The following is a 25,961-nucleotide window of genomic DNA, read 5'->3' on the forward strand; positions in this document are numbered from 1 at the left end:
TCCCAGAAGTCCTCAGCCAGCGTGAGGGAACTATGAGCCTTTTATCACTTGTGAACTTCAACTCCCAGAATTCCTTGGCCAGCGTGAGGGAACTATGACCCTTTTATCATTTGTGGACTTGAACTCCCGGAATTCTGGGAGCTGAAGTCCGCAAGTCATGAAGGGGCCATAGTTCCCCCAGGCTGGCTGAGGAATTCTGGGAGTTGAAGTCCGCTAGTCATGAAGGGGCCATAGTTCCCCCACGCTGGCTGAGGAATTCTGGGAGTTGAAGTCCACAAGCCATGAAGGGGCCAAGTGTGAAGACCCCTGTGTTAAATGAATCACTTGGTTGTAAAATGAAACTGGCTTCCCCCACTGACCTTGCTTGTCAGTAGCCAGGTGGGAAGGTCACAAATGGTGATCACATGACCCCGGGATATTGCAACCGTCATAAGTACATGCCAGTTGCCAAGCCTCCGAATTTTGATCACATGATCACGGGGGTGCTGCAATGGTCACAGGTGTGAAAAACCAGTCTGGGAGCTGAAGTCCGCAAGTCATGAAGGGGCCATAGTTCCTCCACGCTGGCTGAGGAATTCTGGAGTTGAAGTCCACAAGGCATGAAGGGGCCATAGGTCCTCCACACTGGCTGAGGAATTCTGGGAGTTGAAGTTCGCAAGTCATGAAGGGGCCATAGTTCCTCCACGCTGGCTGAGGAATTCTGGGAGTTGAAGTCCGCAAGTCATGAAGGGGCCATAGTTCCTCCACACTGGCTGAGGAATTCTGGAGTTGAAGTCCACAAGTCATAAAAGGGCCACGTTTGAGGACCCCTGCTCTAATCTAATACATTCTTATGACTGCAGCATTGCTAGAAGCCACACAGAAGAACAAACGTCAGTGTTAAATGGAGGCAGTCCTCCGCTTACAACAGTTCATTCAGTGATCGCTGGAAGTTACAACGGCATTGAAAAAGTAGCTTATCGTTTTTCACACTTATGAGCGTTGCAGCATCTCCATAATCATGCGATTTACATTTACATGGCTCATATTTATGACGGTCGCCATGTCCCGGGGTCATTTGATTCCCCTTTTGCAACCTTTTGGCAAGCCAAGTCCATGGGGAAGCCAGATTCACTTGGCAACCGTGTTAACAATGGCAGTGATTCCCTTGACAACAGAGGCCAAAAAAATGGTCGTAAAATGGGGGGGAAACTCAGTTACTTAGTAACAGGAAATTTTGGGCTCCATTGTGGTCGTAAGTCAGGGAGTATCTGTACTGTGTAATTGTTTGCCTTGCAGAAGGAAAAGTCCCATCTGGGGTGCCAAATTGTTGAAGGAAAAGTCTTCATCAGGGTTCAGTCCAAGCCGGGAATAAACTGCAACCTTCTTTCTAAAGCAATCGTCATGTTGTTTATTCCCGGCTTGGACTGAACCTTGAAAAGTCTTCATCAGCCTGAGTTAGTATTACCTTGATTGGGGTTGTTGTTTGCTCCTTGCTGGCCTGGTGTTAATCCTGGTGCTTTAATCTCTGCTTATTTGCCATGTAGACTGTTGGCAAAGAGGCATTTTTGATCTTTTGGGTCTTTTTGACCGTCTCTTTTGAACGGTGTGTAAACGTTGTTTATCTTTAGGTGCCTGTTGATGGCTGATTTCTGCCCAAGTGCCAGACTTCCAGGAATTCTCTGGAGGTTTTTTTTTTTTTGAGTTGGCTTGTCCATTGTCTAGTGTCTGTGTCCATGTACAGGTAGTCCTCGACGTACAACAGTTCACTTAGTGACTGTTCAAAGTTGCAACGTCACTGGAAAAAGTGAGTTACAACCATTTTTCACACTTAACGACCGCTGCAGCATCCCCATGGTCACGAAATTCAGATGCTTGGCAACTGTCTCATACCTATGATGGTTGCAATGTTCCCCAGGGTCACGCAATCCTCTTTTGCGACCTTCTGACAAGCAAAGTCCGTGGGGAAGACACTTAACCCAACAACCGCAGTGATTCACTTAACAAAACAACTGCAGCAAAGAAGGTTGTCAAATGGGGCAAAACTCACTTAGCACATTTCTCACTTAGCAACTTAAAATTTTGGGGTCAATTGTGGTCGGACGTTGAGGACTACCTGTGGATAAGTCTTAGATTAGACTTGGCTCCTGTGGTGTGATCCATCACACTGCAAAATATGTTCAAATTCTACCTGAATTCTGAGAAGTTCTGGCCTAAGTCCCTGTATTTGTGAAACTCAGACCAAGGTGATTGAGCTGCTGGGGTCCCCTGCAAACAGCCCTGGTTACAAGTCCAACACAGGTAGTCCTCGACTTACAACTGTCCATGTAGTGACCGTTCAAAGTTACAACGGCCCTGAAAAAAAGTGACTGATGACCGTTTTTCAGTTACGACCTTCGCAGCATCCTGATGATCACATGATCAAAATCCAGATGCTTGGCAACTGGTTCATATTTACAACGGTTGTAGCGTCCACCGGGGTCATGGGATCCCCTTTTGTGAGTCAACGGGAGGGGGGGGGAGCCGGATTAACTTAACGACCGTGCTACTAACTTATCAACTGCAGTGATTCACTTAACAACGGAGGCACGGAAGGTTGCAAAATGGGGCAGAACTCACTTAACAAATGTCTTGTTTAGCCACAGCAAAACTCCCTTAACAAATGTCTCGTTTAGCCATGGAAATTTGGGGCTCCATTGTGGTCGTAAGTCGAGGACTATCTGTTTTGTCCTCTTCGGCAACGGACCTGGGTGCTACAGTCCACATCAAACCGCAGCAGCCTTCCCAACGCATCTCTTGTGCGCATTTCAGAAAAGCCATTAAGAGCACACACAGTCGGCACAATGCTTCCCTTTGGACATACCAGCAGTAGCTTCGCGGAAAGCCGTCGTTTCTTATACCACTTGGGGCGCTTAAAAAGCTTTTTAAGAAACTTTAATGGACCCTGAAAACCAATGCAATATTTATTTCATCGTTCTATTATTGCACTTCTGTTTACGCTTCTTCCATTTTCTCCCTTTTTATTATTGTAAGCCACCTATAGAGCACCACGTTACAAAAAAAAAGGATGTTGGGACTTTGGAAAAAGTGCAGAGAAGAGCAACTCAGATGATTAAAGGCCTGGAGACTAAAACATGTGAGGAACGCTTGCAGGATTTGGGAATGGCCAGTCTAGAGAAAAGAAGGACTGGGAGGGGGGGGTGGAACATGACAGCAACCTTCCAGTATTTGAGGGGCTGCCATAAAAAAGAGGGGGGTGTCAACCTCTTCTCCAAAGCCCCTGAAGGTAGGACATGAAGCAACGGATGGAAACCAATCAAGGAGAGAAGCAACCTGGAACTCAGGAGAAACTTCCTAACAGTGAGGACAACCAATAATAATAATAATAATAATAATAATAATAATAATAATAATAATAATAATAATAATAATAATAATAATAATAATAATAATAATAATAATAATAATAATAATAATAATAAGTTGGAAGGGACCTTGGAGGTCATCTAGTCTAACCCCCTGCTCAGGCAGGAAACCCTATACCATTTCAGACAAATGGCTGGCCAGTCTCTTCTTAAAAACTTCCAGTGTTGGAGCATTCACCACCTCTGGAGGCAGGTTGTTCAACTGGTTAATTGTTCTAACTGTCAGGAAGTTTCTCCTTAGTTCCAGGTTGCTTCTCTCCTTGACTAGTTTCCATCCGTTGCTTCTTTTCCTGCCTTCAGGTGCTTTGGAGAATAGCTTGACTCCCTCTTCTTTGGGGGCAGCCCCTGAGATATTGGAACACTGCTATCATGTCCCCCCTCACTCTTCTCTTCGTTAAACTACACATACCCAATTCCAGCAACCGTTCCCTATATGTTTTAGCCTCCAGCCCCTTAATCATCTTTGTTGCTCTTCTCTGTACCCTTTCTAGAGTCTCGACATCCTTTTTACATCGTGGTGACCAAAACTGGATGCAATATTCCAGGTGTGGCCTTACCAAGGCATTGTAAAGTGGTATTAGTACTTCACTTGATCTTGATTCTATCCCTCTGTTAATGCAGCCTAGAACTGTGTTGGTTTTTTGGCAGCTGCAGCACACTGCTGGCTCATATTTAAGTGATTGTCTACTAGGACTCCGAGATCTCTCTCACAGTTGCTACTATTGAGCAAGGTACCACCTATACTATACCTGTGCATTTGATTTTTCCTGCCTAAATGTAGAACCTTACTTTTTTCACCATTGAATTTCATTTTGTTAGATAGCGCCCAGTGTTCGAGTCTGTCCAGATCCTCCTGTATCTTAAGCCTATCTTCTGGTGTATTGGCTATTCCTGCCAGCTTGGTGTCGTCTGCAAATTTGATGAGTTCCCATCTATCCCCTCATCCAAATCGTTGATGAAGATGCTGAAGAGCACTGGGCCCAGAACAGAGCCCTGGGGCACCCCACTACACACTTCCTTCCATGTAGATGCAGTTCCACTGAGGACCACACGCTGAGTACGGCCTCTCAGCCAGCTACGAATCTATCTGGTGGTGATGCTATCTAACCCACATTTTTCTATCTTATCAAGTAGTAGGTTGTGATCTACTTTATCAAATGACTTACTGAAGTCCAAGTAAATTATATCTACAGCATTCCTCTAGTCCACTAATTTTGTCACTTGGTCAAAGAATGCAATAAGATTTGTCTGGCATGATCTGTTTTTGACAAACCCATGTTGGCTTTTAGTGATAACTTTGTTCGCATCAAGGTGTTCGCTGATTTGTTGTTTGATTATCTTTTCCAGAATCTTCCCAGGTATTGAGGTCAGGCTGATAGGTCTGTAGTTTCCTGGATCTATTTTTTTCCCTTTTTTGAAGATGGGAACTACATCAGCTCTCTTCCAGTCCTCTGGTAGTTCCCCAGTGCTCCAGGATCTTTGAAAAATATAGTTCAGTGGTTCTGAGATCACGTCTGCCAGTTCCTTGAGAACCTTGGCGTGTAATCCATCTGGTCCTGGTGATTTGAACTCGTCTAGGCTGGACAGGTGCTCACTTACCATTTTCTTGCCTATCTTAACTTGCGTTTCTATTCTGTTTTTTATGGCACTGGTTTGGGTAGGTTGGACTGTTTTTTCCCTTTGTGTAAAGACAGATGCAAAAAACGAGTTAAATAGTTCTGCTTTCTCCCTATTGCTTGTCACCATCTTGCCACTCTCCCCCACTAATGGACCAATCATTTCCTTAACTTTTTTCTTGTTTTTTATATGTTGAAAGAAGCATTTTTTGTTACACTATCCCCATTATTTAGTTTAAATGTTCCTCCAAAAAAGCTGTGAATTTATTGCCAAGTAACTCAGTCCCTTTCTTGGATGGATGCAGATCATCTCTTTTGTACATTTTTTCATTGGACCAGCTACAGACATCGTGACTAATATAACCAAAGTAGAACTGCCTTGCCTTCAAAAGTGATAGGTGCTCAATCAATGGAGGTTATTAAGAAGAGACTGGACAACTATTTGTCCGAAATGGTATAGGACACAGGTCGGCAACCTGCGGCTCCGGAGCCGCATGCGGCTCTTTGAGCCGTCTCTTGCGGCTCCCAGCCGCCCGGTGCGCGCGCACCTCTTCCAACGGGCAGTGGTGCGCGCGCACCTCTCCAAATGGAGAGTGGCACCGCCCGTTTGGAGAGGTGCACGCGCACCTCCCCGAATGGGCGGAGGTGCGCGCGCACCTCCCCAAACCTTTGGAGAGGTGCGCGCGTACCTCCGCGCGAATGGGCAGCGGTGCCGCTCTTTCAGGAAGCCCGCCGCGGCCCGTCTGTGAAGCTGCCGAAAGCGGCAGCTTAGCAGACGGGCCGCGGCAGCTTCCGCAAAGAGCGGTGCCCCTGCCCATTCCGAGAGGTGCGCGCGCACCTCTCCGAACGACCGGAGGTGCGCGCGCACCTCCCCAAACCTTTGGGGAGGTGCGCGCGTACCTCCGTGCGAACGGGCAGCGGTGCTTTCGGCAGCTTCCTGAAAGAGCGGCGCCGCTGCCCCTTCGCACGGAGGTACGCGCGCACCTCCCCAAAGGTTTGGGGAGGTGCGCGCGCACCTCCGGTCGTTCGGAGAGGTGCGCGCGCACCTCTCGGAATGGGCAGGGGCGCCGATCTTTGCGGAAGCTGCCGCGGCCCGTCTGCTAAGCTGCCGCTTTCGGCAGCTTCACAGACGGGCCGCGGCGGGCTTCCTGAAAGAGCGGCACCGCTGCCCATTCGCGCGGAGGTACGCGCGCACCTCCGGTCGTTCGGAGAGGTGCGCGCGCACCTCTCGGAATGGGCAGGGGCGCCGCTCTTTCAGGAAGCTGCCACGGCCCGTCTGCAAAGGTGCCGAAAGCGGCAGCTTTGCAGACGGGCCGTCGCCATCGGGCAACCGGGAACCGGTTCCATCTCATTTTTTAAAAAATGGCAGCCGCGTGCGTCCGCGCATGCGCAAAAAACCTTTTTGCGCATGCGCATGCATGGACACACGCACGCGGCTCCCTCTTTTTTTAATTTGTGATGGAACCGGTTCCCAGTGGCTCTTTTTCTTTTTTAGGTTGCCGACCCCTGGTATAGGATCTCCTGCCTGAGTAGGGGGTTGGACTAGATGACCTCCAACGTCCCTTCCAGCTGTGTTCTGATTGATTAAACCCGCAGTGAGATAGGTGGCAAATAAATTGAACAAATAAATAAGCCTCGTGAAACAGGAAAGCAAAGGGCTGTAGCCTAATTTTCCCATTAGAAAAAGGGGCCTGGGGGATTGATTGTAAAGGTGGTGGCAATATTTTGACTGTTTTAATGAAAGAATTTATCCAGAAACGAAACATTGCTTTTAGGTTTTGATGATTAGAGGAGTCTACAATGATAGAAAAGTAATTACTTTTATCTCTCCTTGCACTTTCCTTATTCCTTTTCTTATTCTTCTAACTTTTGTTTCTCTTGGTGTTTTTATCCTATAATGAAACTTCATTGAAACTTAAACTTAAGAAGGCCCTTGGGTTGCTGCTGTTTCTTCAGCGGCCGTTCGAACTTACAACGATGTTCAACGAATGGGAATTACGGCTGGTCCTTGGTGTTTTGGCTGTTACAGCAACCCGTGGACACATGATTGCGATTTCCAACATTCCCAGCTGGCTTTCCACAAGCAAAGTCATTGGGGAAGCCAGCAGAAGTCGGAAGTCAAAAGTCGCAACTAGGACTGCAAGAATTGTTGTCTGTAAACAACATGGTCACATGACATCACATTTAACGTGAAGTACTAATACCATTTTACAATGCCTTGGTAAGGCCACACCTGGAATACTGCATCCAGTTTTGGTCACCACGATGTAAAAAAGATGTTGAGACTCTGCAAAGAGTACAGAGAAGAGCAACAAAGATGATTGGGGGACTGGAGGCTAAAGCATATAGGGAACGGTTGCTGGAATTGGGTATGTGTAGTTTAATGAAGAGAAGGACTAAGGGTGACAGGATAGCTGTCTTCCAATATCTCAGGGGCTGCCCCAAAGAAGAGGGAGCCAAGCTATTCTCCAAAGCACCTGAAAGCAGGACAAGAAGCAACGGATGGAAACTAGTCAAGGAGAGAAGCAACCTGGAACTAAGGAGAAACTTCCTGACGGTTAGAACAATTAGCCAGTGGAACAACTTGCCTCCAGAAGTGGTGAATGCTCCAACACTGGAAGTTTTTAAGAAGAGACTGGACAGCCATTTCTCTGAAATGGTATAGGGTTTCCTGCCTGAGCAGGGGGTTGGACTAGATGACCTCCAAAGTCCCTTCCAACTACTTCTTCTTCTTCTTCTTCTTCTTCTTTTTCTTTTTCTTTTTCTTTTTTTTCTTTTTTTTCTTTTTTTTCTTTTTCTTTTTCTTTTTCTTTTTCTTTTTTTTTCTTTTTCTTTTTCTTTTTCTTTTTCTTTTTCTTTTTCTTCTTTTTCTTTTTCTTTTTCTTTTTCTTTTTCTTTTTCTTTTTCTTCTTCTTCTTCTTCTTCTTCTTCTTCTTCTTCTTCTTATTATTATTATTATTATTATTATTATTATTATTATTATTATTATTATTATTGACTGTGATGGAAATTCTGGTCCCAATTGCCGTCATAACCTAACTTATACAGCCTACAACAGTAAAGTAATATTCCATACAATTCTGAGTATGTAAACATTTTACTGGCTGATGAAAATCCTAACATTACAGCGGCAACAGCTAGCTTTTCTTTTTTTTTTTACTTTGGCTATTTAAAAAAAAGGCTTTTCGTAACAAATGAGTTAATGAATTGGGGTTTTGTGTTATTATGAAATATTTATTAAAATGCTTCTTAAAATGTTTCATCTAATGCCAAACTTTTAGATTATACTGGTAAGCTGCTTTGGGGCAGGGGTCTTAACGATGTAAATAAAATTGAATTAGAATTCCTCCTTGTCCTTTTTCTTTTTTTTAAAGGCACAGTATTTTTTTAAAGCGTTTTTTGTCTAGTTTAGTTTTGTCTTTGTAAAAAACCTCTGAAGCTTGTAATGTCTGAATAAAATAATAAAAAATAATAATGAAATTTTAATCCTGTTCAAATTTAATGAAGGAAAAGAAGAATTATTTTTTTTTAAAAAAGTCCTACTTGCCCTATCCCAGGGGTAGGCAACCTCGGCTCTTTTATGACTCATGGACTTCAACTCCCAGAATTCCTGAGCCAGCATGGGGGAACTATGGCCCCCTCATAACTTGTGAACTTCAACTCCCAGAATTCCTGAGCCAGCCACGCTGAGGGGAAAGGGAGAGGTTTCCAAGCTGAGCCAGGCTGGCTCAGGAATTCTGGGAGTTGAAGTCCATGAGTCATAAAAGAGCCGAGGATGCCTACCCCTGCCCTATCCTATCTCAACTCGATACAATTTCCCAACTTGTTAAGGAGAGTTGCATTTTAAGATATCCAGTAGGAACCAGACGAGGACAAGTCACACAGGAGCATGGTTAGCTCACTCTTTGCCCAGAGAAGGAAAAGTTCATATTTGGTAACAACCCACCTTCTGCGGGGCGTCATGTTCAGGAACCAGCCACTCCAGTTCAGACGCTGCGGGCAGTTGCATCCCTTCAAACTGCTTCAGCAAGCCCATAGCTACGGCTTCTGCGGAGTTCGAGTTGAGGAAGGTGTGGTAGCTCCTGGAGGAAGTGGGAAAAATGACAACCGAGGTAAAGCAACAGGATTAAACTCAGGAGTCTTCCAACTTTGCCCTTTTAGGACTTGTGGACCTCAACTCCCAGAATTCCTCAGCCAGGCACGCCTGTTTTTTTTTCTCTTACCTCCTGTAGTGATTGCATAGAAAGGGATTACAAGAGAGTAAGCTATGCTGGCTGAGGAATTCTGGGAGTTGAAGTTCACCAGTCCTAAAAGGGCCAGGTTGGAAGACCCCTGGGATAAAAGGTCCCCGGATCAGGGTCTTTCCACCGTGGCAACTTTAAGCTGTATGGACTTCAGCTCCCAGAAATCCCCGGTTTATTGTGGGTGGAACCCCACCGAACTCCCCAACCAGTCAATCTTGACCACTTTGAAGATGGGTGGACTTTCAACTCCCTAGCGCAGGGGTAGGCAACCTTGGCTCTTTTATGACTCGTGGACTTCCAATTCCCAGAATTCCTGAGCCAGCATGGAGGAACTATGGCCCCTTCGTGGCTCGTGGACTTCAACACCCAGAATTCCTCAGCCAGCCTGGCTCAGCTTGGAAACCTCTCCCTTTCCCCTCAGCGTGGCTGGCTCAGGAATTCTGGGAGTTGAAATCCGCGAGTCATAAAAGAGTCGAGGTTGCCTAGCCCTGGTATAGGGCAACGATGGCGAACCTTTTAGAGACCGAGTGCCCAAACCACAACCCCAAACCCCATTATTTATATCGCAAAGTGCCAGGGCCGCATCAGCATTGTGGTGCCCTCAGGAAGGGCAGGAGGTGTGGCCCACTGGGTGGCTGATTGGGTGGGCGTGGCTGGGGTAGGCATGGCCACCTCCATGTTGCTCATGGGGGGGGACGCCTGTGGGGGCTGGGCAGGGTTGGGGGAGATCCAGGGGGTCTCTGGCGGGTGGGGCGGTGGGCAGGAGGCCCAGCATAGATGTGGGTGGAGGCACGCAATCCTAGCTGGGACTGGGGGGGGCAGCTTTGCCCGCTTGGGGTGGCCTTTGGCTTGCTGGGCGTGGGCGTGCTCTACCACCTCTACTCCACCTTGCTAGCTGGCGGCTTCGCCTCCTTTGTGCTGGGTGGGGCTGCCGCTCCGGGCGTTGGCGACCTAATGGACCTGCGCAGGCTGCCGACAGCGGCCGCGCGTGTGCCCACAGAGAGGGCTCTGAGTGCCGCCTCTGGCACGCGTGCCATAGGTTCGCCACCGCTGCCCGAGCGTGAGGTTGGCAGAGGAATTCTACAAGCTGAAATTGACACGCTTGGAAAGTTGTCGTAGTTGAAAAGGGCTTCCCCCTACAGGCCGGGTTAGGAACTTTCTTTCCGGGAAGAAGCGATTGGGGGCGGGAACGGAAGGAAAGTTTTCCTTGCTCCTTCCCATCTCCTTCCCGCCTTTCTTCCCTCCCTCCGTCCTTTGTCTCTTCTCCTCTCCCCCTTTTTTCCTTTCTCCCTCCCTCATTCTTCCTCTCCTTTCGGTCTCCTCTCCTCCTCCCTCATTTCTGCCTCTTCTCCCTCTCTGTCTCCTCTGCTCCCCTCCCTCCCTTCCTCTCATTTCTGTCTCCTCTCTTCCCTCCCTCACCCTTTTCTTTTCCTCTTTCCTCCCTCCCTCGTCTCCTCTTCCCTCCTTCACCTCCCTCTCTTCCTTCCTTCCTTCTTCCCTCCCTCCCTTATTTCTGTCTCTTCTCTTCCCTCCTTCCATCTTTCCCTTCTTTTCCTCTTTCCCCCCTCCCTTCCTCTTGTCTCCTCTTCCCTCCTTCACCTCCCTCTCTCCCACCCTTTCCTTCCTTCCTTCCCTTCTTCCCTCCCTCCCTCTCATTTCTGTCTCCTCTCTTCCCTCCTTCCATCTCCCTTCATTTTCTTTCCTCCCTCCCTCCCTTTTGTCTCCTCTCTTCCCTCCTTCACCTCCCTCTCCCTCCCTCTTTCCTTCTTCTTCCTTCCTTTCCTTCTTCCCTCCCTCCCTCTCATTTCTGTCTCCTCTCTTCCCTCCTTCTTCCTGTCCAATTGACTGACAGCACATTTCCCACCATGTATCCCCTGCTAGAATGTGTCCTCCCGGCCTTATCAAAACACGGAACACCCCCCCGCTGTGGACTGGACCTGACTCCCATCTGGTCTTAATTACTGCTGCTTCTCCCTGCATGGTCCATGCTGGGCTCAATCCCTTCTGCCTCCCCCATGGAGGACAGAAGCAAATGCTCTTCTTAGCCCAGGGCCTTCTGTGTTAATTCCTGCTGGGGCCATCCTGCTGCAAGATGGAGGAGCGGTTGGGAGTCCTGCCCTACCGCCAGAAGCCGGCTTTTAAGCCAGCGTCCTGAAGATGGCTTCCAGCATCTACCTCCAGCTGAACAGGGCTACCTGTCACTGAACCCAGGTTGGGCTGGACCGAGGGAGGGTGGACGAAGCGCCAGCAGGAGGCATACGTACGAGGAACTGGAGGAATGGAAGGACTTTTTGCTCGGAGGCCGGTTCCTCTTGATGTCCGCATCTAAGTGGCCGCAGAACAGAGACGAGGAAGTGTCAAAATTTGAGACAGAAGACAGAATAGCCGAGATGGAAGGGACCTTGGAGGTCTTCTAGTCCAACCCCCCCTGGCTCAGGCCGGAGACTATCTATACCACATTTGATCTGAGGGCTTTCTATTGATTTAAGAAACTCCTAAATGGGTCACTCAGTGATTAGAGGTCTGATAACTCTCCCAGTTGCAATGTATGGCAGTGAAAGTTGGACCATAAGAAAGGCTGAGCGCCAAAGAATGGAGGCCTTTGAACTCTGGTGCTGGAGAAGACTCCTGCGAGTCCCTTGGACTGCAAGGCGATCAAACCGGTCAGTCCTAGAGGAGATCAACCCTGACTGCTCTTTAGAAGGCCAGATCCTGAAGCTGAAACTCAAATACTTTGGCCACCTAAGGAGAAGGAAGGACTCACTGGAGAAGAGCCTCATGCTGGGAAAGATTGAGGGCAAGAGAAGAAGGGGACGACGGAGAAGGAGGTGGCTGGATGGAGTCACTGAAGCAGGAGGCGTGAGCTTAAATGGACTCCAGAAGATGGTAGAGGACAGGAAGGCCTGGAGGAAGGTTGTCCATAGGGTCGCAATGGGTCGGACACGACTTCGCAACTAACAACAACAACAACTCTACCAGAGAAGTTCACGGCTCAACAGAGATACCTACCTACCTAGCTACCTATCTATCTATCTGGGATCTGGCAAGTCAAACCCTCAGCCAAGCAGGCCTTTGCACAATGTTCGTCGAGGACAAATACCAACAACTTCTCACACTCTCAGGACCATCTACTCCTGTCTAGGAAAGGGTCAGACGTGCCTACCAGAGTTTTTCAACCATGGCAACTTGAAGGTGTATGGACTTCAACTCCCAGAATTCTCCAGCCAGCCAAGCCTGGATTCCCCCACCCCCACCCCTCTTACCCATTAAAGTGGAGAGAGTGCAGAGGGAGGGATTACAAGAGAGTATAAACTATGCCGGCTGGGAAATTCTGGGAGTTGACGTCCACACATCTTCAAGTTGCCAAGGTTGAGAAACACCGGCTTAAGACTTTATCCAGTTCTGGACCAGGAATTCTGCCTACGTATTTCCAGAGGCAACAGAGCAGATGAATTCTGGATTCAGAAGGACCTTAACACGGGCAAACCAGGAAGGCAAGTTTGTTATCCGCACCTGAAAAATGTAAAACGTTTTAAGGAGACTGTGGGCACTGGGCAATATAAACCTTGATCCTAACCTACATTTGTAAAAGCCACAGTAGCAGCAGAGAAGAAGACATACTGAGGGTGACGGCTCCTTCTCCGAGCTTCTGGGTTGGTTTCTGAACGTTTCGTTACCAGGCTGGTTTAACATCTTCAGCGGCGTTTAGGGAAGACATACACTTTGTCCAGAACTGGGCAACTACAGGCCTACAAAAGTCTTCAAATGAACCTTATATTTAACCTTGTGAACTCTCCAGCTTCCTCCTCCCGTTATGTATTCAAGATGGACCGTGGTTAATATTTATATGTTACTTATACGGAAGGGTGCAGGTCTAAACATATGTTGTATATAGTATGTTTAAATATCATTTTTAATGTGCGCCATTGTGCCCACAGTAAAAAATGACAATAAAGGTTATCTGTCTGTCTGTCTGTCTGTCTGTCTGTCTATCTATCTATCTATCTATCTATCTGTCTGTCTGTCTATCTTCTACCTACCTACCTATCAACTACCTACATACCTATTTATCATCTACCTACCTATATATTATCTATCATCTATTTATCATCTATCTACCTACCTACTTACCTATCATCTACCTACATACCTATCATCTACCTACCTATTTATTATCTATCATCTATTTATCATCTATCTACCTATTTATCATCTATCTAATCTCTCTCTCTATCTCTCTCTATCCGTCTCTCTTTCTGTCTATCATCTATTTATCATCCATCTATCTATCATCTACCTACATACCTATTTATCATGTACCTACCTATTATCTATCATCTATCTACCTATCTCTCTCTCTCTCTCATCTACCTACATACCTATTTATCATCTATCTATCTATCTATCTATCTATCTATCTATCTATCTATCTATCTATCTATCTATCTATCTATCTATCTATCTTAAGGTCATGGGGACATAGTTCAGCTTGCATTAATATGATCCTGATTCCATGCAACTGGTTGGGAACAATGACTTGGGATTGAACTCCAGAGATTAAATCAGGTCAGCCAGATGTTCAGCCTTAGGGCATCTGAAAGGCGCCAGGTGGGACAGGTAATCTCCTGACCCATCCAAAAAGCGACTGCAATCCTTGATTTGAGCTTTGCACTCAGGTAGCTGCCAGCCTGCCATGAAATATGGGGGTCGGGAGCCCGTTGGGAAGGGGGTAGTAGGCTAACTATTCATCGTACCTTCCAGAGGGGACACACCATCTTACTGTCCGAGTGCTGGGAATGGAATGTTAGCAGCTGGACAACCAGGCCGCCCCTTGAAGACACAGTTCCCCAAAACAATTCATTCAAATATAATTGAACAAGAAGATTCCAGCTAGGGGGCGGAACTAGATGGGGAAATTTAAGTTTGGCGCGCAAACTTCAGTTCTGGCTTTGCTATACTGTACACCACTTGGCTTTTAGTAAAGTCTACCTTTTGGTACAAAGGGGGTCTTTCTTACCAAGTCGGGGCAGGCCTGACACCTCACCTATTTTGCCCAATCTGATACGGATTTATGGTACTAAGGGTTCAGGAAGGGAAAGTTGTTACCTGAAAACAACGAGGCCATCGAGACGGACAGCTCGCTGTTGGACAGGTGAATCAGGTTGGAGCCTTCGTTTCCATCTGTGGGACGACAGAAGAGCACGTCTCAACCGACGGAATGGCTTTGTGCTTCGTGCGGAACCCTTCCGATTCCGCCTGACTTTACTACACCCAGTTTCTCTCCGTAAAAGTTACTTCGAGTCAACTCAGGGGATTCAGGAGTCTGAACTTTCCTAGAGGCAGGTCTAACAGGGTGTTAAGAATTTTGATCATGCCACCGCAAGGAGGCCGCAATGGTCGTTAAGTGTGGGAGACGGTCCGAAGTCACCTTTTTTCCCCTCCAGCGGCGCTATAACTTCGAACGGTCGCTAAATGAGTGGTTGTTAAGTCAAGGACTTCCTATAAAGGAAGGGTAGCTCGGGGCTCGTTCTACAGAGGTCATCCTACCTTGGATCTCATACTCATCCACCTCTTCGGCAGATCCCGAGTCGGAGGGACAGGTTGAGTCTTGGGAGCTGAAGTACGATCCGCTGTCTGTCGCTTTCAGACCTGCAAGAGTGAGGACGACTGAACGACCTGATCATGAAGATGCTTCACTATTATCAACAGGACAGAATACAGGAAAATGGAAGAGTTACAACCATAACTGGGCCCTGCAATTTTACGGCCGTACGTTGTTAACAGTCGTAAAGCGAGACGCCATGTGAGCAGACCTGATTTTACGACCTTTTTTTTTTTTGGTAGTGGTCATTAAATCCAAACGAGCTGCACAGCGGCTCAACGGTTAAAGATGCTGGGCTTGTTAGCTGGAAAGCCGGCGGGGAAGGTTTGAGACCCAAGCGCCGTGTGATGGGGTGAGCTCCTGTCCTCGGCTCAGCTCTTGCCTACTTAGCAGTTCGCAAGCATGCAAATGCCAGTAGCAAAATAGGTGCCACTTCGTGGGAAGATAACAACGCTCCGTGACGTCGTGCTGGCAACATGACCACAGAAATGTTTTCGGACAGCGCTGCCTCAATGGCCTTGAAATGGAGATGAGCATCACCCCTTCGATTCAGCAACGACTAGTGGAATAAAATCCGTGGGCACTCCCTTTACCTTTTACTCCTTACCTTAAGTCAGCGCCGTGGAGTTGAAGTTCAAAGGTCTTAAAAATGGCTCAGGTTGAGAAAAGATGGACTAGAACAGACATGTCAAACTCGCAACGTCACGTGACTTTTCCCCCATTGCCGGCGATGAAAAGTGGTAGTGGGGGAGGGGAATGAGCTGAACCGGTGGCAGCACCGCACAAGCCTGAGCGAGAGACGGCTGGAGCTGCAGGGCTGTCGGGGCTCAGCGGAAGCGCCAGGATCAGCGCCAGGATCCAGCTGGAGCTCAGCACTAATCCTGGTGCTTCTGTTGAGCCCAGAAGAAGCGCCGATCAGCCGGAATGTGGCAGCATCTCCAGGGTCTTGTGATTTACATCCAGATGCTTGGCAACTGATTCATATTTACGACGATCAAAGTGTCCAGGGTCATGTGAAGTGACCAAAACCTGCTGCAACCACCCAGCAGAGGGGGGGGAAATAAAAACCAAACACCCCCCCACCCCACCCCCGCTGCCAATCCTCAACAGAAATGCTCACAACCATGAAAACCTCGGACAGGAGGAAGAGCGCCGCCGGGCGGGCGGGCAGGTGTCTTGCTCGGCTGTGGCTTGGGGGACACTTTTTTCAGTGCCATTATAACTTCGAACAGTCACTAAGCGAACCGTTGTAAATTGAGGACTACCTGTACTTCATCCCTTTTTTTCCTTTTTTTTTTTTGGGTCATCAAGTTTTTGACCCCTTGCTAGGCGACTGGTGGTACTCGGATGTTGCCATATCCTCAATGGTACAATGGTTGAAAAGGTTGAAAAGCCGTGGCCTAGATACTTCAGAATTCGATGCCAAATCTAGTTTCAGAGACAGGCTGAAGTCTGCCTTATGGCTTCGTCTCCAAGAAAGCCTTTGGGATTTCAACTTAGCAACCTTCCCAAGGATAGGAAGCACTCACTGTCAGAGCCCACATCCTGGCACGCCGGGTGGAGGTAGCGGGTCCGAATCTGTTGCCGGCGGATACGGATCTTCTGCTTGAGGTCTTGTATCACCTTGTCACTTTCTTCCTCCTCCTCTTCCATCTGACGGTTCGTCATGTTGCACTTCATCAGCTCGATCGCCGCAATCAGCGACTCGGAGATGCTGAAGTGAGCGTTTTCCTGGAACGAAGGGAGAAGAAGAAGAATTCAGAGAAGAGCAACTAAGATGATCCAAGGCCTGGAGACCAAAACGTACGAAGAACGGCTGCAGGACTTGGGTTTGGCTAGTCTAAAGAAAAGAAGAAACAGGGGAGACATGATAGCAGTTATTCCAGTATCTGAGGGGCTGCCACAAAGAAGAAGAGGGGGTCAGGTTATTCTCCAAAGCACCAGAGAATAGAAACAATAGTTGGAAACTGACCAAAGAGAGAAGCAACCTGGAATTAAGGAGAAACCTCCTGACAGTGAGGACAATCAACCAGTGGAACAGCTTGCCACCGTACATGCTGGCTGGGGGATTCTGGGACTTGAAGGCCGTCTGTTCTTAAGGTCATTTAAACCGAGAAGCCCTGCTTAACATTTTAAAAAGGACTATATTCCTACACTAAAACAAGAATTCAGCCCCATCTGTAAAAAAAAACAGTGACAAAAAAGACGATGCCTGTGGGATGAATTGTCCTGGCAAATACGATTCAATTCCGCACGGGCGTCGTGACTTTTGACACAAGTATGTATTAAGTCATGACATTTGCACGAGGGCGTCGTCGTACGTGGGCCGTTAGCGTGCCCTCCGGCGCAGGTTCTTTTGTTCAAAGAAAGAAAGAAAAAATCCTGAGGAGGAACGAGTTAAGAAGAGGAATGTGAGACTCCATTCCACCGTTCCCACCGATTGACGGATCGACCTCTTTGTCTCAGGCTCGGCTTACCTTTTCCAAGTCTGCACAGCTGCCGAAATCTTGCTCCGACAGGTAGCTGATCAGGGACTGGCCTTCTGCGGGCCTCCGGAACATCCCTTCGCCCGGGTGCAAATACGGTCCAGTCTCTGGCAAAGAAAGAGGCAGGGAGAGGAGAGGGAGAGAAAGGAAGTTGCTTTCAAAACGAATGGTGAATGTATGTGTTCTAGGATGATACTGCAGATAGTATCTATCTGTATCTATCTATGTTTGTCTATGTCTGTCTGTCTATCTATCTATCCATTCTTCTACCCACCCACCCACCCACCTATCTTTCTATCTATCTATCCATCCATCCATCCACCCACCCATGACAAAGAAAGGAAGGAAGGAAGGAAGGACATAGATGAAGATGGATGGATGGACAGGCAGACAGACAGGTAAAGAGAGAGACAGGCATAGAGAAATAGATAGATAGATAGATAGATAGATAGATAGATAGATAGATAGATAGATAGAGGTAGGTAGATATGTAGATGAGATAGATTACATAGAAATTAGATTAGATGGACAAAGATATTAGAGAGAGACAGAGAGAGATAGGATAGATAGATAAATTTAGACAGAGTGAGTCATATGATAGTCATAGATAGATTAGATAGATAGATAGATAGATAGATAGATAGATAGATAGATAGATAAGATAGATTAGATAGATAGATAGATAGATAGATAGATAGATAGATAGATAGAGATAGAAGACAGAGGATGGATGGATGGATAGATTTAGAGAGTCATAGACAGACTGATAGTCATAGATTAGATAGATAGAGGTAGATAGGTAGATAGATGAGATAGAAATTACATAACATAGATAGACGGACAAAGATATTAGAGAAAGAGAGAGAGAGACAGTGTCAGGACCCACCCCAATTCACATCTTAGGAAATAAGAACTCCTGGATCCAAGTTTGTCCAAAAGGAAAAGTTTACTAGGATGAGATCGGTTGTGGCAATACAAGACAGGATCTGACATTGAGTTACATTTCAATACTATATAAAGCATTCCCGTTTCAACCCCCCCCCCTCGAGTCCATTTGGTCAGGCTCACATCAGTTACTTAGGTGTCAGGCCCTTTCGTGGGAAAGGGAAAACTTCTTGTGTTTTATTGTTATTGTCTTCTTCCTTTCAGTTTCAAATGGAGATGCGAATCAGATCTCTCTCTCCCCCTCTGTTCCCCCCAGATCAAAAGCTTTCCTGGTCTTTGAAAACAGCCTAGGGCAATCTGGATAAACATCCTCTCCCCCCCCCTCGGAGAGATGGCAGAATCCCTAAGATAGGCCCAGTATTCTAACCATACATTTATGAAATGTGATATAAATGGATTCTGACAGAGACGGACAGACAGACAGAGAGAAATAGGATAGATAAATTTAGACAGAGTGAGTCATAGACTGATAGTCATAGATAGAGAATGAGTCATAGACAGACTAATTGTTAGATGTTTAGTGCCAGCCATGGCAGTTCCCCAAAAGGGTCATCAGATGGAGGCAAAGAGGCTTCTTTGCTTCCACTGATGAGCCAAGGGTCTCAGACCCCTACAGCCCCATTGGCGAGAGAGTTTTATGGTTAGGGAGGGGCCCAGACCCCCCATAAATACCTCTGCTCGAGGGGCTGCTTTTTTTCTAGTCTCTCTTCAGTTTTGTTCTTGTTCTGTTCCAGTTATGCTATGCTAGCTTGCTTTCTTTTCTTTTGTTCTCTCTCACATGCAGGCATGAATGCCTTCATGCCAAGTAATTCTTTCTCTTTAATCTATCATTGAATAAACTTCATATGATTGCATCTCTGCGTGATGCCTTTTACTTGGAAGCACCTTAACGATCCATCGACCTCATGAGATCATCTCACACTGATAGTGATAGATAGATAGATAGATAGATAGATAGATAGATAGATAGATAGGTAGGTAGGTAGGTAGGTAGGTAGGTAGGTAGGTAGATAGATAGATAGATAGATAATAAAGTTGCAACTTTGAATGGTTGCTAAACAAAGGGTCGTAAGTGGAGGACTGCTCGTATATGTAATTTTTCTGGGCTTGGAACCGAGCAGGCCTGAACGCCTGTATGGTGGGTTTCGGAATTTGACTCGGGGGAAAAAGTATTCTGCAGGAACCTCTTCCACCTTTCGAACCGAGTCCGAAGACGGAAGCCGTTAAACGGAAACAAGACTCACCGTATTCAACGTACACCGATCCAGCGGTTCTTCCATCTTGACTCTGCCCGGGACAGGAGACGTTGCCCTTGTATTGCGAAATGTCTCCATTGGACTCTAGGCACAATACGTGAAAGAAAGGAGACCATCAATGGCCACGATCCACCGGGGGGAGGGGGGGTAAGGGGGGGGAGCAGCCAACAGAACCGAGCGGGAGGAAGCGAGGTAAAATGGAACGGATGGTATCGAACCGGAAAGAGGGAATGCAACAAAATGCTGGGTGAACGGAGGCTTACAAGACGTCACAGCAGACACACACAAGGTGTGGTGGGGCACTATTTTTTTTTCCCGGAAAGTTGAATGAAAAGGTCCCAACAGATGTTGGTTGCGGGGGTTTTCCCGTTGCTTCCTGGGCCTGGATGTTTTCTGGCAGACGTTTTGGGACCCAACTAGGTAACATCATCCGTGCTAGAAGGGAGAAGGGTTTGTGAAGTGGAGGAGGAAGAGGAGGAGGAGGAGGAGGAAGACTGTTGGGGTCCTTGGTGCTGCCTGAGCTGGGTGGTTTTCTTGCAGACATTTTATGACCCAACTAGGTAACATCATCAGTGCTAGAAGGGACTTTGACTCTGAACTTTGATCATGTGAGCTTGGGGTGCTGCTGCGGTCGTAAGTGTGGAAACCGGTCATAAGTCCCTTTTCTTCCATTGTCAATTTGAGCTGTCACCAAATGAACTCGTTGAGAACTACCTGTCTATTCCATGACAGAGGCGTGTTCTGTGGGGCAAGCGTGTTGAATATTCATGCGGGGAAGAAGGAGTGGTCCCTTCTGAATTCCCAGGTGAGAACTTTCCAAGAGATTTTTGCAGAGGTTTTGAACTCAGGACGAGGAAATACCAATGGATGGGAAGGAGGGGAGAAGGGGGAAGATGGATTTGTAACATGCTGGTTCCCAAACCTGCCACAGGATCTTCTATTATAATGCTGATGTCTCTGCGCCCTCCTAAGGACGGGCAGCGAAAGCAGGAGAGAAGGTTAAGAGAAAAACAGAATAAATATATAAAAAGGAGCGCTATTTTTCAAGAGAGAATCCTATCTGGGTCACTTTGGAGAGCATCACACTCATCTTCACGAGCTACAAAATCCAAAATCACAATTATGACACTCTGCAGTCACTATTGCTTCCTTTTTTCCCCATCTTTTGGGGTGACTTTCTATGGATGTTTTTGTCAACCGTGGCCACTTTTAAGGTGGGTGGACTTCAACTTTTCCTTGCCTGTCTAGGTAGATTATTTGTAAAATGTCTTATGAAGAGAAGATGGACATTCCCATATTAATTAAGAGGATAAGGCAATCAGGTCTCAAACAGGTTTAAGATGCAATACGCTGCAACATACATAAACTGGTTACAGTGCTGCGTTTCAAATCAATTTTCTGAGACCACACCGTATGTCCTATATACCATAAATCAGCAAACTAAATAAAAGCGACAAAACCTTTAGCTCAGATGACCAACTACAATATATATGCTGTGCAAAGCAACAAATCTGACACCTTTAATAAACCCAGTTAAGTATCCTGGTCTCTACGGAGATTCTCAATCCTCCAGGTCAGGGGTAGGCAACCTCGGCTCTTTTATGACTCATGGACTTCAACTCCCAGAATTCCTGAGCCAGCATGGCTGGCTCAGGAATTCTGGGAGTTGAAGTCCATGAGTCATAAAAGAGCCGAGGTTGCCTACCCCTGCTCCAGGTCATGGTTTGCCCCAAGGGTTTCCAAAAGGCAGCTGGACTTTGTTTTTCCTTGAAGAGGTTTCGCTTCTCATCCGAGAAGCTTCTTCAGTTCTGGATGAACGGTGGAGGGTTAGTCAGAACTGAGAAAGCTTCTTGGATGAGAAGCGAAACGTCTTCAAGCAAAAAAACAAGTCCAGCTGCCTTTTCGAAAAAGCACCTGTGGGATTAGAGCTGGTCTTTTGCTATCTGCTGGATTTCCCGGTGACTGGCATTTTTAAAGAGGCCCTGTGCAACCCGGTGGAGAGGCATGCTACAATCTACCGTAACTGGGGGATGCAGAATTAGGAGGATAGATAGATAGATAGATAGATAGATAGATAGATAGATAGATAGATAGATAGATAGATAGATAGATAGATAATATTTAATTCACTGTTTTTCCAACTTGGCAAGTTTTCCAACTTGACAACTCCCAGAATTCCCCAGCCAGCCCATGCCTGTTGTTGTTTTTTTCCTCTTACTCCCTAAAGTGGGGAGATTGCAGAGAGAGGGATTACAAGAGAGTAAGCTTTGCTGGCTGGGGAATTCTGGGAGTTGAAGTCCACGCATCTTAAAGCTGCACAGGTTGAGAAACACGGATCTAATGCATGAGCCACGGAAGAACATTCAAGAGTGCAGGCGGTCCTCGATTTACGACCACAAGCGAGGGCAAAAATTTCTGTTGCTAAGCGAGACAGTTGTTAAGTCAGTTCTCCCCCATTTTACCACCTTTCTTGCCCCAGTTGTTAAGTGAATCACTGCCATTGTTAAGTGAACCTGACTTCCCCGTTGACTTTGCTTGTGCAAAGGTCGCAAAATGGGATCGACTGGCCCCCGGGACACTGCGACCGTCATAAATACGAGTCAGTTGCCAGTGTCCAAATTTTGATCCAATGACCACGGGGATCAAAGTCACTATTTTCAGTGCTGTTGTAACTTTGAACAGTCACTAAACCAACGAGGACTACCTGTTGTGTCTAGAGATGCACTTCTACACAGATACGCGCACGCACACAAACACACAAACACACATTTGTCCCCTCTTACCGTGAGCTTTTGCAGAAGCCACATTGGTGTCCGACTGGGAACGCACGTGGCTCCGTTTGGGTTTCCCTTGGAGAGCCGAGGTTTGGCCCTCAGAGAAGCTGGACCGCCGTAAAAGCGAGGACTTCCAGCTGCCTCCTTGCTCCCCCCAGGACGAAACCGACTCCTGTTTCTGAGAGCTGCCGGATGAAAACAGATTGGACAAACTGCTGCCTGAACTGTTCAAGGTGGCCGCGCCGGATTCTTCGGGGCTGTCGCAGGCCCGACTTGGCCGGCCGAGATTCCCAATGGCCAGATATTCTGGCCCATCCGTCTCATCTTGGCTTCCGGACCAGGAGTCTGGGTTCTGCGAAAGGCCAGTGCTTGTCCCGGCAGCCGGGGCATTGTGGGCATCGTTGGGGCCAGAGATGCCGAGATGAGGAAGAGGAGGACCGGCCAGGTGTTGGGGGCACCTGCCTTCCTGATGCCGGTGACTGGAGGTCCAAGCGGCGTTTTCTTCAGACTGACCAGTGCCACCGAACACTGGAGGGCTGGATAATCTCCTGCCTAGGAAGAGAAGGGGACACAGACAAGGAATCTACCTTATGTTCGGCGACAATATGGCTACGAGAACGTATAGGTAGCCCTCGACCTTTTCTCTCAGCCCATCCCACCTCACAGGCTTGTTGTTGTGGTGGGGAAAAAAAGGAGGAAGGAGTATTAGATACGTTTGCCTCCTTGAGTTCTTTATCCAAATGATCAAGGCGCAATCAAACTAAATACAGTAAATATATTCTAGGATAGGTTCAAGAATATTCAGCTGGATATCCGTACCCAAGATAGTCCTCGGCTTTACGACCAGGATTTCTATTCCTAAGCAAGGCAGTTTATTAAGTGAGTCGCACACCCAATCTTTTGTGTTGCTGTTGTTGCGGCCACGATGCTGCAACCCCCACTGAAAATGCATGCCGGTTGCCAAACAACCGAACAGTGGGGACGCTGTGAGGGTGGTGTGAGAATTGATCATAAGTTACCTGTCAAATATATGAAGGAGCGTGGCGGCAGCCATTTTTCCTACCCATTTTCGGTTGCCGCATAGAATAGAGGGGGGTGGTTGTCAGGTGCTTCAGTAGTCAAAATAATCTTTTGTCCCATGGGAACCAAGGTCAAGGGCTACTCCCGAGACTGCAGGCTAGGCGTTGTGTAAAAAGCCTGCTAGGAAGATGTATTGGGGAACACAGTTGCTTGCATAGTTTTAGGGGTGGGATTTTTTAACTTTGTATTGGGTAATAACAACAAAAAAGTAATAATAATAAAGTTGGAAGGCACCTTGGAGGTCATCTAGTCCAACCTCCAGCTCAGGCAGGAAACCCTGCCTATCACATTTCAGACAAATGGCTATCCAATCTCTTCTTGAAAGCCTCCAGTGTTGGAGCATTCCACAGCTGCTGGAGGCAAGTAATTGTTCTAAGTGTCAGGAAGTTTCTCCTTAGTTCTAGGTTGCTTCTCTCCTTGATGAGTTTCCATCCGTTGCTTCTTGTCCTGCCTTCAGGCGCTTTGGAGAATAGCTTGACTCCCTCTTCTTTGGGGCAGCCCCTGAGATATTGGAAAGCTGCTATCATGTCCCCCCTCGTCCTTCTCTTCATTAAACTAGACATACCCAATTCCAGCAACCGTTCCCTATATGTTTTAGCCTCCAGTCCCCTGATCAATCTTTGTTGCTCTTCTCTGCACTCTTTCTAGAGTCTCAACATCTTTTTTACATCGTGGTGACCAAAACTGGATGCCGTATTCCAAGTGTGGCCTTTCCAAGGCCTTGTAAAGCGGTATTAACACTTCACGTGATCTTGGTTCTATCCCTCTGTTAATGCAGCCTAGAACTGTGTTGGCTTTTGTGGCAGCTGCAGCACACTGCTGGCTCATATCTAAGTGATTGTCTACTAGGATCCCTCTCACAGTTACTACTATTGAGCAAGGTAACCCCTATACTATACCTGTGCATTTGGTTTTTCTTGCCTAAATGTAGAACCTTGCTTTTTTCACCACTGACTTTCATTTTGTTAGATAGCGCCCAATTGTGACGTGTGTCTCCAGACGTGGTTTTACTTTTGATGCGCCGATACTTTGCAACCAATCAACATGTTCTTTGAGGAAATCGCCAGCCTCGGCGTTCTGCTTGATTCCTCTCTGTCTGCCGGAACCACATTACCCTTTTCGGCACCGTCATTAGCTCTGAACGGCCACTAAACGAATGGTCGTTAAGTCGGGGACTACCTGTACGCCTTCCAATTCTATCCAATTGTTGGGGGGGGGGGGGGTTAGCCAAAACAGCCACAAACGGCAACCTCAAACCTAACAGTGGCATCCACGTTCAAGTAACTGAGTAGTAGAAAAGAGATTTTTTTAAAAAAATAATAATAATCCCTAACGTGCTATTGCTCATGGCTTACCTTGGATGCTGGCGTAGGTGGACGGAAGACCTGAGAAGGAGCCGAGGTACTGATGGGCTGTGTTTTTGGACCCCAACAAGGCCGTGAGGCTCCTCGTCCGGGACTCGGAGGCTTCGCCTTTCCTGGCAAACTGAAAGAAGAGCCATGTTGAGGCCATGGGAGGACTGGGGGACCAACATAGCATCGTAGGCCTGGAAAGGGACTTTGGAGGTCTTCTAGTCCAACCCCTGCTGGAGACGGGAGTCCTGGTATATCACCCTGGTCAAATGGTTGCCCGGTCAACCTGCAGCGATGGAGCAGCCGCAATTTCTGGAGGCAAGCGATTCCACTAATTGTCCCAAAGGTGTTTTTTTCAAGAAGCCATTGGATTTTTCCGGTTTTTCTTTGAAGACGTTTCGCTTCTCACCCAAGAAGCTTCTTCAGCTCGGACCGGAGGGTGGGGAAATGGGAGGATTTATACTCCTTGCAGACAGAGCTGGTCGTCTGCCTCCTTTTAGAGCGTCGTTGAGTCCACTTGGAGGTTTATCTGTGTCCTTGGGGTCACCCGAGTGGTGGAAATGGGCATGGAGCCTTCTTGGGACTGCGGAAAGGACTGTGTGGTATTTGTAGACCAGGGGTCTTCAAACGTGGCCCTTTTATGACTTGTGGACTTCAACTCCCAGAATTCCTCAGCCAGGCATGCTGGCTGAGGAATTCCGGGAGTTGAAGTCCACAAGTGATAAAAGGTTCATAGTTCCCTCACGCTGGCTGAGGAATTCCGGGAGTTGAAGTCCACAAGTCATAAAAGGGTCATAGTTCCCTCATGCTGGCTGAGGACTTCTGGAAGTTGAAGTCCACAAGTGATAAAAGGTTCATAGTTCCCTCACGCTGGCTGAGGAATTCCGGGAGTTGAAGTCCACAAGTCATAAAAGGGTCATAGTTCCCTCACGTTGGCTGAGGACGTCTGGGAGTTAAAGTCCACAAGTGATAAAAGGGTCATAGTTCCCTCACACTGGCCGAGGAATTCTGGGAGTTGAAGTCCACAAGTGATAAAAGGCTCATAGTTCCCTCACGCTGGCTGAGGACTTCTGGGAGTTGAAGTCCACAAGCGATAAAAGGGTCATAGTTCCCTCACGCTGGCCGAGGAATTCTGGGAGTTGAAGTCCAGAAGTCATAAAAGGCTCATAGTTCCCTCACGCTGGCTGAGGACTTCTGGGAGT

The 25,961-nt window shown here is 47.3% G+C and overlaps 1 protein-coding gene across 3 annotated transcripts in view; it reads right to left on the reverse strand.

Moving 5' to 3' along the window:
- RUBCN (rubicon autophagy regulator) overlaps positions 1-25,961 on the reverse strand; it is a 59,033-nt gene that overhangs the window by 16,173 nt on the left and 16,899 nt on the right. For 2 of the 3 annotated variants that reach the window (XM_081329433.1, XM_081329435.1), the window contains exons 6-15: positions 24,763-24,892; positions 22,337-22,879; positions 19,542-19,637; positions 17,344-17,459; positions 16,396-16,597; positions 14,812-14,913; positions 14,371-14,445; positions 11,529-11,589; positions 8,967-9,102; positions 2,843-2,923 (exon numbers count right to left, since the gene is read on the reverse strand). In XM_081329433.1, the coding sequence (XP_081185559.1) occupies positions 2,843-2,923; positions 8,967-9,102; positions 11,529-11,589; positions 14,371-14,445; positions 14,812-14,913; positions 16,396-16,597; positions 17,344-17,459; positions 19,542-19,637; positions 22,337-22,879; positions 24,763-24,892 (1,542 nt within the window). The remainder of the gene's footprint in view (positions 1-2,842; positions 2,924-8,966; positions 9,103-11,528; positions 11,590-14,370; positions 14,446-14,811; positions 14,914-16,395; positions 16,598-17,343; positions 17,460-19,541; positions 19,638-22,336; positions 22,880-24,762; positions 24,893-25,961) is intronic. The other variant, XM_081329434.1, reaches the window with a different exon arrangement.

Source organism: Vipera berus, assembly GCF_964194415.1.
Source record: "Vipera berus genome assembly, chromosome: 5".
Lineage (NCBI taxonomy): Eukaryota > Metazoa > Chordata > Lepidosauria > Squamata > Viperidae > Vipera > Vipera berus.